The 16746-nt window shown below is 35.4% G+C and overlaps 1 protein-coding gene across 12 annotated transcripts in view; it reads left to right on the plus strand.

Moving 5' to 3' along the window:
• The window catches only part of WDFY3 (WD repeat and FYVE domain containing 3), a 247835-nt gene that overhangs the window by 97923 nt on the left and 133166 nt on the right, over window positions 1-16746 (plus strand). For all 12 annotated transcript variants that reach the window (XM_040479270.1, XM_040479279.1, XM_040479263.1 and 9 more), the window contains 6 exons: window positions 308-500; window positions 1734-1920; window positions 4465-4631; window positions 7911-8378; window positions 9357-9458; window positions 11542-11735. In XM_040479270.1, the coding sequence (XP_040335204.1) occupies window positions 308-500; window positions 1734-1920; window positions 4465-4631; window positions 7911-8378; window positions 9357-9458; window positions 11542-11735 (1311 nt within the window). The remainder of the gene's footprint in view (window positions 1-307; window positions 501-1733; window positions 1921-4464; window positions 4632-7910; window positions 8379-9356; window positions 9459-11541; window positions 11736-16746) is intronic.

Here is a 16746-nt window from a genome sequence, read left to right on the forward strand (position 1 = left end):
TTTCTTTCTTTCTTTCTTTCTTTCTTTCTTTCTTTCTTTCTTTCTTTCTTTCTTTTTCTTTCTTTCTTTCAATGAGCTGATAAAAGTAGGGCTGGCTTACTGTTTTACCATAACACACTTCTAAATTATAGGTGTCTTTTTTAATGCTGCCTAAGGTAGAGAACCCATCATTGTGGCTTTAATGATATCACCTAATACTAACCCTGAACTCTCGGGGTTTTTAATCATCAGATGTAGTCCTTTTCTAGCTCCTCCCTTTACCCAACCATTCATTTATTTAAATACAGATATGTTTTGTGTTTTTTAGATCTTAGTGAAACTCTGCAGTTTTGTTTCTCCGGCGGAGGAGCTGGCTCAAAAAGATGATCTCCAGCTTTTATTCAGTGCAATAACCTCTTGGTGCCCTCCCTACAACCTGCCATGGAGGAAGAGTGCTGGAGAAGTCCTTATGACCATATCCCGTCACGGTCTTAGTGTCAATGTAGTGAAGTATATTCATGGTGAATATTTCTTTATGTTCATTTTAGGAGCTCTACGTTTCTTCCAGTTTTCTCTTCTTCATATGATGACAGATTGCTTTTTATTTCTCAGTTCTCTAAAGGTTCTATTTTAAATTAAAAACTATATTTGCCAGGAGAAAAAAAAATATTCTTTGTGAGGCATTTCAAATGTGAGAACTTTTTATATATGTTCCAAACAATAGATATATACAGACTTGAAATAATTTCATTGTCATGTAAATGTTTAATCATAATGTAAGTTCTGTGTCAGCCTATTCTTTCCTACTCTTCTATGAAAAAAAACTATATTTGAGATACTATAGTTTAAAGCTTTTCTGAAGATACTTCATAAATGGATAACTATGTATCCAATGTAGCATAAATGAAATTAGGTAGATTCTTTACCAGCACTAAGGAGAATTTATCCACTCTGTTCAAGTCCTATATAAGTGTCAGCTATAATGTCTTTATAGACATTTAAATGTCTAAATAGAAGACAATGTACCATCTCAAATGCTTCACTTATTATATATTTTTTCCTGAAAATCCTTCAAAATAATTTTTAATACAACTTTTTTACTCACCTAACATCAGTCCTTCATTAAATGTTCTTGCCTCCATTTCTGTGTTAAATCTTTTTAGCCTTTGTTATATGACACTGGGTTTTTTTAGACAAATAAATTTCATTACAGATATGAGAAAGTCTTTTTTGAAAAGCCTTCAATTCCCAATGTCAGTAATAGGTACAACTTTGCTTTAAACGAGTAATAAGTAGTGCAAGCATAATTTAAAAAATTTTATTTCCCGAAGTATTTCTGTATCTCATTGTCCATATTCACTCTAATTTTAGCTTTTAAACTAGTTATGGATTTTTATTTTTAAACATAGAAGATAGGGGTTTTTTCTCTTTCTTTGACTATGCTAATATAAAAGCTCAAAAATGTCATTTGGCAGCATTTTGTTTAATGAAAAACATCCAAATATGGTGTAAAAACTAGATAAATGTCAACTATTTTCCAACATTTCCTGTTTTACCCTTTGTTTACTACTTAGAGGCAGAGCTTTTCCAATGAATATATATATCATATTTACTTTTAGAATGTGTAACATTTATAATATTTCATAGATTAATACTTAATGTTTCACTTAATGTTTTATTAAACACAGTTAAGAATCAAAATTTTCTTAAGCAATTGACATAAGTAATATGTATTTAATTCTTAATTCTTACAGAAAAAGAATGTTTATCTACATGTGTTCAGAATATGCAGCAATCAGATGACCTGTCTCCCCTAGAAATTGTTGAAATGTTTGCTGGGCTTTCTTGTTTCCTCAAAGATTCCAGTGATGTTTCCCAAACTCTTTTGGATGATTTTCGGATATGGCAAGGATATAATTTCCTTTGTGATCTCTTGCTTAGGTAAAATCCCACAATTTAAGAACATATTTTAAATGTCTACTCAGTTTTTCTCATCATTGGGAACAGCGTGGTTTGGGGTTATGGAAAAAAAGGAATTAATGATTTAGTTAATGTATACTTTATCCCCTTGACTTTAATCACTTCTTTTTATTCCTGTTCTGTCAACAGAGTACAAAAAGTGAGTTTAAACTGACAAATGCGGGCTACAAACTTGGTGGAGTCAGTGGTTAGGTGTGAAAGTGTATGTACTCTTCGGTAGCTGAGGAAAAAGAGCTTAGGTGAACTAATGAACATCTTCGTAAAGTGTAAATGCTTCTCGCTTAGTTACATTTTTAGTATTTCTTACTATACCAATGGTTTATTAATGCAGTGAATGAGAATAATTATGTAGATTGAATGAGACCTTACAAATGTATATATAAAACAAAATGTTTCACTAGCCCCCTTTTCCACCCCAAATGTTTTATACATATCGTGGGAAAATGGCTGGTTGGAATTTTATTAGGAAGAAAATACTCATGCCTCATTAGTTGTTTTGGCTCTTTACTTACTTGTAAATCATTTGGTTTGTTGTAAGCCAGTACTATTTTGTAAACTCCTTATATGTAACACCAGTTTAATCCAGTTGCCAGTACTACTAGGCAACTTCCCAGAAGAGAATTTTGCATATATACCCTAATTTACAAAGGAGGACATAAAAGTTGATGAAATAAGCCTTTCACATTACTAGAGGGTGTTAATTGGTGTAATCCTCTGAGGACACAGGTTGGTCAGATATTATCAAGAGCCTCAAAAATGTCGATACTCTTGATAGAATAATTTCACTTATGTTTATTAATCCTAAAAATATAATTGTGAATATTGTAGGCAAAACTTTATGCATATTAATGATTCTGAATTCTGATTTCTGCTGGCCATCCCCCGTCTCTCTCTCCCCAAATTTGTGGTTGGCTCTTCATGGCCATTAAAAGAGTATGTAAAGAGATTTTATATAAATGGAAGAGCATTTGTATTGACACTGGTAAATGGAAAAAACAGGTTATAAAATTCTTTATATGGTATAAAAATAACTACTACTAAGACCAAACTTTTTACAATAAAAAAGTACATAAACCATATCAAAATGTCTAAGTTATGAGCCTAAGCATATTTCTTTTCTACTTTTGTACATTCTCCAGCTTTATTAATTTTTTTTGAAGTTTATTTATTTTCAGAGAAAGGGGGGAGGGGCAGAAAAAGAGGGAGAGAGAGAATCCCAAGTAGACTCCATGCTGTTAGTGCAGAGCTAGATGCAGGGCTCTGTTCCATGAACCTTGCTTGAGATCATGACCTGAGCTGAAATCAAGAGTCGGACACTTAACTGACTGAGCCACGCAGGTGCCCCTCTCTAGTTTTATTTTAATGAGAATAATTAGCTCTATTAGGAAGCCCCAGTAAATCTTACTCTTTAAAAAAGATAGTTTTGGGCGCCTGGGTGGCGCAGTCGGTTAAGCGTCCGACTTAAGCCAGGTCACGATCTCGCAGTCCGTGAGTTCGAGCCCCGCGTCGGGCTCTGGGCTGATGGCTCAGAGCCTGGAGCCGGTTTCCGATTCTGTGTCTCCCTCTCTCTCTGCCCCTCCCCCGTTCATGCTCTGTCTCTCTCTGTCCCAAAAATAATAAACGTTGAAAAAAAAATTTAAAAAATAAAAAAGATAGTTTTGCACCCCATTTTGTGTTCTCAAGCCACAGTCAAGAAATAATTCCATAATGACTCCAAATGTTCTTTTAAAGAAACATTGTTTTAAAAAATTGTTAGACTCTAAGGACTATTTAATGTATTCTAATGAGTACCTGAATTAATGAATACAGATAAAGACTTAAAACTTTCCAAGAAATTAATTTTTGAAAGTTAACTGAGAAATTGTCTTTGGAAAGAAATGGTTAATAAGATTTTTGGTTGTAAACAGTGAAACTTTATAACCTTGGAAATTTAGGAAACTTAAGAGAGATTTAATCTAATTCTTTTATTTTGAAAAAAATTTTTTAACGTTTATTTATTTTTGAGACAGAGAGACAGAGCATGAACGGGGAAGGGTCAGAGAGAGGGAGACACAGAATCCGAAACAGGCTTCAGGCTCTGAGCTGTCAACACAGAGCCCGATACGGGGCTCGAACTCACAGACCGCGAGATCATGACCTGAGCCGAAGTCGGCCGCTTAACTGACTGAGCCACCCAGGCGCCCCTAATTCTTTTATTTTGTAGATACTTTCTACCAAAGGCTAAAGTGAGCTATCTAAAATAACACTGTTAAATGTAAAATCAGCACTTATATATGAGGTCTTTAGACTATTTAATATAATTTGCTTTCATTATGGTATAATGTCTTATAATAAAATTTATAGATTTTAAAAGATAGTATGTTTTTATATAGGAAAACTTGTACGATGAAACCTCTTGGAGTGCTTTATATATTATTGCATGTACAAATTGAAATTTTCTTTCTGTGTTAAATTTGAAAATACAACAAGAGAGAAAAAATATTTACTAAACCATACTTTTCCTAGATTGGAACAAGCAAAAGAAGCAGAATCCAAAGATGCCTTGAAAGATCTGGTTAATCTGATAACTTCCCTAACAACATATGGTGTCAATGAACTAAAACCAGCTGGTATTACCACAGGGGCACCCTTTCTATTGCCTGGATTTGCAGTACCTCAGCCTGCAGGCAAAGGTGAGTCCTTTTTTTTGTTTGTTATTTTCCCCTGTTTTGAGCCACTCAGAGAAACAGAGACAGAATAAATTAGTTTGACTTTGATTTCTCTTTATGGTACATGTGTAAAGGTAATATGCTGTTTTTCATTAGAGTTAATGGTTTCTTTATGGTGCAAGTTCTTAAGTGACAGTCTTTAGCAGATCAAATACTTCAAATATATATATATACATATATATATATATATACACACACATATACATACATATATACACATATGTATATATAATGAAAATATTGTAACATCAGTGAAATTTACATCTTAATATTTCATCTTAACATTCAAACAACAGTCAGAACATGCCTTTTTTGAACATTGGCATGCTAAAGCATTTCCAATTTACATGGTTGGAACTTGAGTAACACGCTGATTGCCATGTTTTTCTCTAGAAGATATAAACAGAAAGCATGAGGTACAAGTGCTTATATTGTAAAACTAAGCAATGTAGGTATAAAGAAGTTATATTATTTCTTTCAGGTCAGAGAATAAATTTTATAGTTCAGATTTCCTAACTTTGACTCCTTATCTAGTGATTCTTTTACTAAGAAACCTTGTTTAGTTAATAACATTTAGTTACCTAAGAGTGCAAGCTAGTTTTACTGTTTATTTATTTTTTTATAAAAAATATATTTTTTAATGTTTATTTCTGGGAGACAGAGTACAAATAGGGAGGGGCAGAGAGAGAGGGAGACACAAAATCTGAAACAGGCTCCAGGCTCCAAGCTGTCAGCACAGAGCCTGACACGGGGCTCAAACCCACAATGTGGGGGATCATGACATGGGTTGAAGTCAGATGCTTAACCGACTGAGCCACCCAAGTGCCCTATTTATTTTAAATGCATAACAACTGTTATGGAATATAGTAAGCCTCAAGGCCTCTCATAGTTTCTTTCCTGTGATTGTCACTAAATATTCAACATAGTTATGATATTTGGGCATAAAATTTAGCCCTCACATTGAGTTCTCTGCTGTCATCGTGGAGCCTAGAACCTGCTTTGGATCCTCTGTCTCCCTCTCTGTCTGCCCTTCCCCAGCTCGTGCATACGTGTTCGCTCGCGCTCTCTCTCTCTCTCTCTCTCTCTCTCAAAAATAAATAAACATTAAAAAAAATATTTTGTAGGTTTGACCTCAGATTGAAAAAATGTTACTTAACCCCAAATCCGTAAAATTTGTGTTTTCTTCTAGGAGTTTCATATTTTGATTCTTATATCAACATCTGTGATGCATTTTAAGTTAATATTTGTATATGGCAGGGAATACAGTTTTTTTCTTCCAGTATGGGTATCCAAGACCTTTTTTTCAAAAGACCATGTATAGGGTGCCTGGGTGGCTCAGTCAGTTAAGCGTCCGACTCTTGATTTTGGCTCAGGCCATGATCTCATGGTTTGTGAGATCGAGCCCCATGTGGGGCTCTGTGCTGATGGCATAGAGCCTGCTTGGAATTCTGTCTCTCTTCCTCTCTTCCTCTCCCTCCCTCTCTCTCTACCTCTCTCTCTCAAAATAAAAAAAAGGGGGGGGAGACCATGTACAAACATATATCTGGGATTCTTTTTCAGTTCTGCTCCATGGATCAATGTGTGTCTGTCCTTAAGCCAAAACTATAATTTCTTGGTTACTGTATCTTTTTTTTCTTTTTACTGTATCTTTAAAATAAGTCTTAGAGTCATTTTAAATTGTCTAATTTTGTCTTTCTTTTTCAAAATCACTTTGGCTTTTCTGTATCCTTTGAACTTCATATAAATTTAATCATGTCAAATTTTGAAAACAAAAAACAAAAGCCTGAGACTGAGAGTTGACTGAGAATACTTAGAATGTAAATCAACTTGGGGAGAATTGACATCTTAACAATACTAAATCTTCCAGTCCTTTTCATTTTTTAAAGAATGTCCATGCCAGGGGGCACCTGGGTGGCTCAGTCAGTTGAGCTTCCAACTTCAGCTCAGGTCATGATCTCGTGGTCCATGAGTTCAAGCCCCACATCGGGCTCTGTGCTGACTCCTCAGACCTGGAGCCTGCTTCTGATTTTGTGTCTCCCTCTCTCTGCCCTTCCCCCGCTCACTCTCTGTCTCTCAAAAATAAATAAACGTTAAAATATATATATGTATATATACTAAAAAGAATGTCCAAGCCAGGATTAGTTTTTCTAGTTCTGTGTTTATCTTCTTTTTAGTTTTTTTTTTTTTTTTTATGTTTTAAGTTTATTTATTTATTTTGAGAGAAAGAGCACAAGTGGAGGAGGAACAGGAGGAAGGAGAGAGAGAGAATCCCAAGCAGGCTCCATACTGTCAGCACAGAGCCTGATGACATGGGGCTCAAATTCACAAACCTTGAGATCATGACCTGAGCCGAAACTGAGCCACCAGGCGTCCCTGTTTGTCTTCATTTAAAAATCCAGCTTTTTCTTTAAGGCACTATGTTAATTTCTTGACACTATGTTAATTTTTTGGTCATTTAACAAATGACCTATACTTCTAATAGTTGTAGGGCTGGGGACAGTTTTTAGAAGCAAACAGTTGTTTTCAGGTGCTTCGCATACTTTCTATGTTAATTTCTGTATAATTATTTTTACTAATTTGCCTCACAAGAGCCATGTATACAGATTTTTTTTAAGTTGGTGTGTTTGAAAACCAGATGTTTAAAAATATAGCTAATAGCTAGCCATAAATTGCTTTAGGAAACATATATGTAAAGAAATTGCACTTCTAGCTTGAAAACAAAATAAATTTTCAAATTAAAATTTATGGAGGTTCTAGTGTAGTAATTATAAAGGGAAAACTGGAACTTAGAGAATTTTCAGACCCCTGTTTTCCTGCCTGCATTCTTGCTGCTCTCTGGCCTCTGGCTTCAGGCTAAAGGTTTTTTCTTGAGAGGTAACTGTTCTTACAGACAAGGTCTGTCTTGCAGATAATAAGAAGTGAAATCCCTGCACATTTCCAAATTCTGAAGCCTGGGCTTACATAACATGCTTTATTCTCTGTAACAGTCTAACGTTTCAACATGTACTATTCTTGAATTGGAATATTCATAATGATGCATTAAAAGTTTAATCAGTATTGTTATTTTTAATGAAATGACTGAAGCTAATTAGTAGGTAATTTAAGAATTTTTGTGAAAATGGGATGTGTTCTTAGTAAATAGTTAATAAATATTACAATTTGTGATCTGTTTAAATAGACTAGTTTGCCACGATTTAAAATGTCGCATAGTACCTACTTTTGTGTTCTTGTTTTCCATTTTAGGTCACAGTGTGAGAAACATCCAAGCCTTTGCAGTTCTTCAGAATGCATTTTTAAAAGCAAAAACCAACTTCCTTGCCCAAATCATTCTTGATGCCATCACAAATATTTACATGGCTGACAATGCCAATTACTTCATCCTGGAGTCACAGCACACACTGTCACAGTTTGCAGAAAAGATTTCTAAGCTCCCAGAAGTACAAAGCAAATACTTTGAGATGCTGGAGTTTGTTGTTTTTAGCTTGAATTATATCCCTTGTAAAGAACTCATTAGCGTTAGCATCCTCTTAAAATCTAGCTCTTCTTACCACTGTAGCATTATTGCAATGAAGACGCTTCTTAAGTTTACACGACATGACTACATATTTAAAGATGTGTTCAGGGAGGTGGGCCTTCTGGAGGTCATGGTAAACCTTTTGCACAAATATGCTGCTCTCTTGAAGGATCCAACTCAGGCACTAAATGAACAAGGTAAAGCATTTTTCATTCACTTTTTATGATAAAAGGGTTTGGGCAGCATGTTTTGTTCATGTTTTGCCATTTATTTGGCTATAGATTTGAATGACTTACTCATCTGCATTGTGATATCCTTGCAAATAATTCACACAGTTAACTTGTTCATTCAACCTCTGTTAGGGAATTGGGAAGGAGCAGGGGCCATTGTAGTAGAAAATAATTTATGGTAAAAATTAAGGGAAACATGGTCCACATGACTCATGGCTGCTACTTTCTGCTTCTAAGAGGGAATTTAAAAAGCTCCTAGAAAGATTTGGAAAGTTTAGGTGCCTCAAAATGTTTTTGATTACAGAGAACAAAAAAAAATATATCTTTTTAGTCATGTTATGTATATACACATGTATTATTATTTAGGTACCGTAAATTTGATATTTTTCATCCTTTCTAATAAATCCAATAAAAGCATAGCAGTTTCTGGCATTTAAGTATTAAATATGTTGTATTAATATAGTTTGAATAGATGCACTATTCATAAACTTTTCTTTCTCTTTGGTGCCTTAAAATCTAGCATCCTCTTGTTAACTGCTTTGATTAGGAAAACCTTTGTGAGAAAAATACTTTTAACTTTGGCATCCCCCCTTTTTTTAAGTTTTTATTTGAATTCCAGTTAACATATAGTGTTATATCAGTTTCAGGTGAATGATCTAGTGACTCAGCAATTCCATATATCACCCAGTGTTGACATTTTCCTTTTTAATATTTGTTAGATAGTTGTAACTTTCTAGCCACACCAAAATAAAACCTGTGAACACTGATTTTGACTTTATTTTGGTAGCCGGTGGACATGTGTATCATTTTTAAAGGTTGCATTATATCAATTGCATTAGTGGTAAAAGTGAATATTAAAGAAATAATTAAATTATCAAAAACCTGAATCAAAAACAAAATAAGCATACAACTTTTGTGATTTGAACCTTTGATCCTTTTTCCTAGGGGACTCAAGAAATAATAGTTCAGTTGAAGACCAAAAACACCTGGCTTTGTTGGTTATGGAGACCTTGACAGTGCTGCTTCAAGGATCAAACACAAATGCAGGTGACTAGCCAGGCTATTAGCAAATGCTTCCAGAGAGTGTTCTCTCTGATTTTATCTTCTCTAATGATTCTTGCTTCTGAAATGTCCTTATCACTTATAGAAAAAACTATTGATTCAGTGATGGTTCCATCCTATGTAGAAATGCAAGACTTTCAACCTTTATAAGTCTATTGACAAAGTATGTAACATTATTATTATTTCAAAATATGTTCTTATATTTTATTGCTGTTTATAGTATGCCTTGTTTTTGAAATAGTTTGTTTTTTTATTTACATATTATACTCTTAGTTGAATGGCTTTGCTTATTTTCCAAAATATCTGCTCTCTATGATGATTTTCTTAATTTTTAGTAATTCAACTTAAAGTATTATAATGTTACATCTTTAAGGAAGTATTGAAGAGTGATTCTCTAATAAAACTTGCCTCTCCCAGGTAAAATGGACTTATTAAGTCTTTATCTTCGGCCTCAACTTCTCTTCAGTTCTTTTCTGCCCATCGTTGACATTGACAGTCCACTTGTATTTGTAAAATACCACTCTTGCTCTTAAAAAAAGATTACTTGAAATTTTAGCCAACATCAGAAATCTCTCAGGCAACAATGTCAATACAGTTCGAGAAGAGTATTGGGAAGATGAATCGAGATGAATAGGCTGGGTTCAGATCATAGAGAGCCTTTTAGGCCATGCCAAGGAAATGTGAATTGTATTTTAAGTATTATGGGAAGCCACAAATGGATGAATGAGTGAGTGAACAAATAAATGAGCTAGGGAACACATGCATGTCTATTTGCCTGAGTATGCAAAGGAACTCAATATTCAACATATTTAATATGTATTGTGTGTCCCAGGCACCATGCTAAGTGTTAGAGATACAAAGATGATTCTTGCCCTGAAGGAATTACCACCCGATAGAAAAAGATGTAAACATGTAATTATATGTCATTACGTAAATACAGTTTTAGCAAATGCCAAAACAGAGTTGAATGAATTTAGTAGGTCATTTAAGAACAATATTACTAACTATGTGATCTTGGGCACATAGTGCTTTGCTCACAGTTAAGTGTTCAGAAAATAATAGCCATTATGATTATGTAATGCGGACTAACTGGCCACCTGGAAGTAAATACATGGCTTTCCGTGTGCTAAACCTCAGCACATGACTTTAACGCTCACTTCTTACAAAGTTTGCAAAGAGAAAGTCATTAAGTTGAGAGGACAGTGGCTGCTACAGCAAAATACACTGACATCTTTTCACTCAGGAAACATTTATAAAAATACAGACTTGGAGGAAATCCCAAGTTTAATGGGGACCAAACATATAACCAAATAATACTAAACTGTTTGATATAAGTTATTGTAATAGTGGCATATACCAGGTACTCTAAAAGCATAAAGCTTTAAAGCTGGGCTATTTTAGGTATCAATCCTGTTCTGACACTTGCTAGCTGTGTGAACTTGGCCATGTTACTTAACTTCTGTATGTCTCATTTCCTCATCTGTATAACAGGGGATGAAGAATCAATCTACAAGGCTTTGGAGCAGTACAATGATTTCTTTTTATTATAGAGTTTGTGTTTTTTTATTCGTGTGCTCTACTTACTTGAAAAGTTTGGTTCCTTGCAATGTTACTCATTGTAGAATAATGTATTCCACTCCTTTCTTGCTACTATTTTGAATGTCTCATTCAGTTTAAATCTCATTTATTTGGGCTATTGTTCCTATGAGAGCTTTTTACACAAATTGATTTCCATTATTGTTCAGCTTAAAGCCTTTACATAAAAATATTGGGTCTCGTTGGAGGCTACCTGTGGAATTTCTGTATGTTCTAGATTTGGAGAATATGAACATGGTGAACATATTAGGGTGTTATTCTTGCATTAAAGACATCTAGAGAGGATTTGGTTATGCCTTTGCTGACATCCCACAGTGCAGTTTTGTGTTGAATTTAAAAGGGGAAATGGTTGGGTGCATCTTATTTGCATTCTTTTGAGTTACTCTTCCTACAAAAAGATCAAATTTTAATTCATCTGATTTGTCTTAGAATGTTTTAAGTTAGCCCATGTTGTTCTTTTTTCTCTTTCAAGGAATTTTCCGGGAATTTGGAGGTGCGAGATGTGCACATAATATCGTGAAGTACCCTCAGTGCCGGCAGCATGCCCTGATGATTATCCAGCAGTTGGTGCTGTCCCCAAACGGGGAGGATGACATGGGCACTCTCCTGGGGTTAATGCACTCAGCCCCACCGACAGAATTGCAGTTGAAGACCGACATTTTAAGGGTAAGTTGAATAACCGTGTTGTTACTATTCTTACTGTTCTTTTACTGTTAATATCTGTGGTTATTTTTTAATAACTTAAAACTATCCTAAGCTATTCCTGTAGTTTTCTTCAAGTCTAATAATATGCCAAAATCATAGTCGTAGAAGAAAAGCCAGTATCTTCTCTGGCCTCTAGGGTCCTCAGGATTCTGTCTCCTTCCCCTCTGACATCCTTTCCTCACACCCTTCCCCCATTCCTGGCACAGACATCACAGGTCGTATACCTACCTTCTAGAATCATATATTTCCTTCATTAACTTTTGCTTTATGCAATGAATTTCTCAGGAATAAGTTTATTTTTTTCTTTGTGCTGTGTACATTTCATCCTGTTTTGATAGTTGTTTTGAAAATGAATTTTATTTTATTAAAAAAATTTTTTTAACATTTATTAATTTTTTTTGAGAGCGAGAGAGAGAGTGTGCATGCCAGAGCAAGCGGGGAAGGGACAGAGAGGGAGAGAGTGAGAATCTGAAGCAGGCTCTGCCCTGTCAGCACTGAGCCCAACGCAGGGCTCTATCCCACGACTGTGAGAGCATGACATCAGGAGTCAGATGCTCAACCAACTGAGCCACCCAAGCACCACTATGCATTTTATTTTAAAACACAATTAATCTGAGCACAACTCACAGACAAGAAGGAATTTACACGTGTCAATATTTAGGAACATTTGTATGTCAGAAAGGATTGTTTAGAAAAAAATAAGTGCCTTCAAGTGATGTTAAGGTTGTCAGCTTTTTAAACATAACGTTTTCCTTCTTTCTCGGTACCTTTTTAATTGGGTTTGTAAAACATTAGTAGATAGAGTTACCAAGAAGTAACTGGCTGACCTGTAACTTTAAGGCAGCGTTTTTCTTGTAAATGGTAATAACTCTTAGACTGGAGCAGGGTTGAGGGGGGTGCTCCTAATGTGTCGCATTTATTGACTTCCATGATGTGACTACTGCCACGGTGACCTGTTTCAGGCAATTAATGTGTTACTGAATGTGGATTGGGAAGAGACACACAATAGCACCCCATTGTAAAGTATCTTAAGAATACAGGTAATAGGGGCACCTGGGTGGCTCAGTCAGTTAAGTGTCTGACTCTTGATTTTGGCTCAGGTCACAATCTCACAGTTTGGGACATCAGTCACTGTGTTGGGCTGTGTGTGACAGCTTGGAGCCTGCTTGGGATTCTCTTTCTCCCTCTCTATGACCCTTCTACACACCCCCACGGCACCTTATTGTCTCTTGCTGTCTCAAAAATAAATAAACATTAAAAAAATAAAGGGGCGCCTGGCTGGCTCAGTTGGTTGAGCATTCGACTTCGGTTCAGGTCATGATCTCACGGCTCATCAGTTCGAGCCCCGCGTCAGGCTCTGTGCTGACAGCTCGGAGCCTGGAGCCTGCTTCAGATTCTGTGTCTCCCTCTCTCTCTGCCCCTCCTCCGCTCATGCTCTGTCTCTCTCTCTCTCTCTCTCAAAAATAAACACTCCAAAAAAAAATTTTTTTAATAAATTAATTAAAAAAAGAGTACAGGTAATAGTAAAATATAGAAAATAAGTAGGAAGTGATGAGTTTTGAGTATTTACTTTTAGTTTGTTTTTAAAATAATTTATTTAGGGGTGCCTGGGTGGCTCAGTCGGTTAAGTGTCTGACTTCAGCTCAGGTCATGATCTCACAGTCTGTGGGTTCGAGCCCCGCATCAGGCTCTGTGCTGACAGCTCAGAGCCTGGAGCCTGCTTCGGATTCTGTGTCTCCCTCTCTCTCTGACCCTCCCCTGTTCATGCTCTGTCTCTCTCTGTCTCAAAACTAAATAAAAATATTTAAATAAATTAATTAAGCAATTTAGTTGTAAGTTATAGACCTTAATTTTTAATTATGGCTATGTTTTAACAACTAGCACATAAAATTCCAAAAATAGAACACTTGCCTTTCAAGAGCCAGTATGAGCTGGCTCTAACATTCCACTGCTTTGAGGACAGGAGGGAGTGTGGGGTGAGGAGGATTGGGGGGACCTCGATTTCAATTCCCATTTTCACTGCATTCAGAACCGCCTCTTGGTACCTCTGTTCAGCTGACACAACCACACACCTATTGATTTAATTTGTAATTATTGGGGCAGAAACCCAAAATTCTGTATGTAGTATTTTATGATTCTGTCAATGCACAAATTTGAATTATATGCATTATGTTTATTGCAGATTCATATGTAGCTGATGATTGTGTCTAACAACCACCTACCATCAACATTTCATTGTATCTTTAGGGTTTGCTCCTTACCATTAATTATTGACTTCAGCAGCATATTAGATTATTACCAGTATTTGAAAATTTTCAAATACTGAGATTATGCTATGATGATGTCAGGAGTGCCAGGAGAGTACCAGTTTTGAGGTAGTAGGAGATGAACTTATCCAGAAGTATGTGATACAGACTACTGGACTGAGGACTTTTGGACTCAGTCAATTGTTTTTCTAACGCTTAAGCCTAATTCTAACCTGTGATACGGTTTTCTGAATATTACTTTACCTCTGAACTCACCCTTCCTTCTATATACAATAATACTTGTACTGTTTCCCCAGTGTGTTTTTAAAGATGATGACGGTCATGGGCTTATATCAGGCACTTTGTTAACGCTTTTGCAGGTACTTCCTGTGGAGAAAGTTATCGTTACTACCCTATACAAGCGAAATCCCAGGCACAGAAAGATTAAGTGGCTGACTGTAGTAAAACATTTTGTAACGTTGGAGTCAGAATTTCAACCCGAGCATTCTGACTGTAGCCCTTGCATTTAGTCTCCAGGCTAGATTATAAAATGTTTAAAAATAAAAAAAGTTACAAAATATTATGGTCATATGAGTTGATATTGCAAGTGTAAGTACAGTTTATTAAATTTGACAAGGTGTGGAAACTATACTATCAGATCCTATTATAATGGAAATTTATTGGCAGAATAATGGAAGGAATACATTGTACTTTAGAATTTTATTTATATATACAGATTGTATATTTTAAAATAATTAAGGCATAGTTATATATAATTTCTGTAGTATATTTTGAAAGGGTAATTATATGTATTAATATTTACCATTTCTCCTCTTCAAATACCATTAGAAATGGGAGACATTTTAATAAAATGACCTTTTCAAGAATAATGATTGGAAAGGTTGTAAACTGCGTGTTAGGTAGTATTAAATATCCTTGGTGTTCCAGAGGCTGAAACAGAGTGAAAAGGAGCCCATGTGTCAGCACAGATTTCAGATTGTTGTTTGAGGCAGTAAGTGGCATGATTAGGTGCACGAGTAGGGGCATCATTGCACCTGGGTTTATATCCTCTCATTGCCATTGTGTAAGCTGTAAAATTTTTGGCAAGTTATTTAACCGTGTTGAACCACATTTTAACTGGATAGTAATAGTGCCTAGCACACAGCATTATGGAGAGGTTTAAATAAGATAGTACACAACTGAAAGAAGTGCCTTGTACATATTAAGAGCCCACAAAATGTTAGGCAGTTTTATATTGTGTTATTTTTAATATTAAACTAAGTTAAAAAGTGTGGCAGTTCAGAGAAAAATAGTTCTAAAAGATTGTTTTACTTGTTTGACCTTCAGGTTTTATTTCACAGTACTTAGAGCTATTCTGGGCAAGAGCATGCTTTCAGCTATCAGACTCTAATTCACTTTGCAGGAGAGTCTGTCTAATAAGTCCTTTGAAGTGACTCCTCTTTCCAAAGTATCAGGATATGGTCACTTTATATGAGTTGAAATACTTCCGGTTTTGGCTGCCCTGATTTCTGATCCTTTCAGAATAAATCAGTTTGCATACATACACAGTTATAAATGTTCGTGATTGTGTAAAATTATACTAGAATGTGTATTTTATTTATTTAATACAATTACTTTGTAAATATCACTGAATTTACTGACATCATTATCCATCAAAGACATAGGAAAACTTTTCCATCAGGATTTGGGTGTAGCCTTATTCTATCAAAAGAAATATGTGACAGTGTTTCCTAAAATTACCTCTTGCCTTTAATACATCTCTTAATTGAAGTGTAATTAATACACAGTGTTAAATTAGTTTCAGGTGTACAATATAATGATTCAACAATTCTATACATTACTCAGTGCTCATCACTATAAGTGTAGTCTTAATTCTTTTCACCTGTTTCACCCATCCCCCCACCTCCCCTCTGGCAACTACCAGTTTATTCTATTTGAGTCTCTTTTTGTTGTGTCTTTTTTTTCTTGTTTGTTTGCTTGCTTTCTTAAATTCCATGAATTATGGTATTTGTCTTTCTCTAACTTATTTCACTTAGCATTATACCCTTTAGATCCATTCATGTTGTTGCAAATGGAAAGATCTTCTTTTTTATGACTAATATTCCATTACATATATACACACCACATCTTATTTATCCATTCAACTATTGATGGACACTTGGGTTGCTCCCATATGTTGGCTGTTGTAAATAATGCTGTGGTAAACACAGGGGTACATACATCTTTTCAAATTAGTGTTTTTATTTTCTTTTTGTAAATACCCAGTAATGGAATTACTGGATCATATGGTATTTCTGTTTTTAATTTTTTAAGCAACCTCAATGGTATTCTCCACAGTGGCTACACCAGTTTGTATTCCCACCAAACAGCACATGAGTCTTCCCTTTTCTTTACATCCTCACCAACACTTGTTATTTGTGTTTTTTATTTTAGCCATTCTGACAGGTATGAGATAATATTTTGTTGTTTTGATTTGCATTTACCTGATGATTAGTGAATTGGCTTACGTACAATACCCAGTGCTCATCCCAACAAGTGTCCTCCTCAATGCCCATCACCCGTTTTCCCTCTCCCCCACGCCCTGTCCACCCTCAGTTTGTTTCTGTATTTAAGAGTCTCTTGTGGTTTGCCTCCCTCCCTCTGTGGAACTGTTTGTTTTCCCCTTCCCTTCCCCCATGTTATTCTGTTAAGTTTCTCAAGATCCA

The sequence above is a fragment of the Herpailurus yagouaroundi genome, unplaced genomic scaffold (assembly GCF_014898765.1).
Source record: "Herpailurus yagouaroundi ecotype Mexico unplaced genomic scaffold, PumYag 28, whole genome shotgun sequence".
Taxonomy (NCBI): Eukaryota; Metazoa; Chordata; class Mammalia; order Carnivora; family Felidae; genus Herpailurus; species Herpailurus yagouaroundi.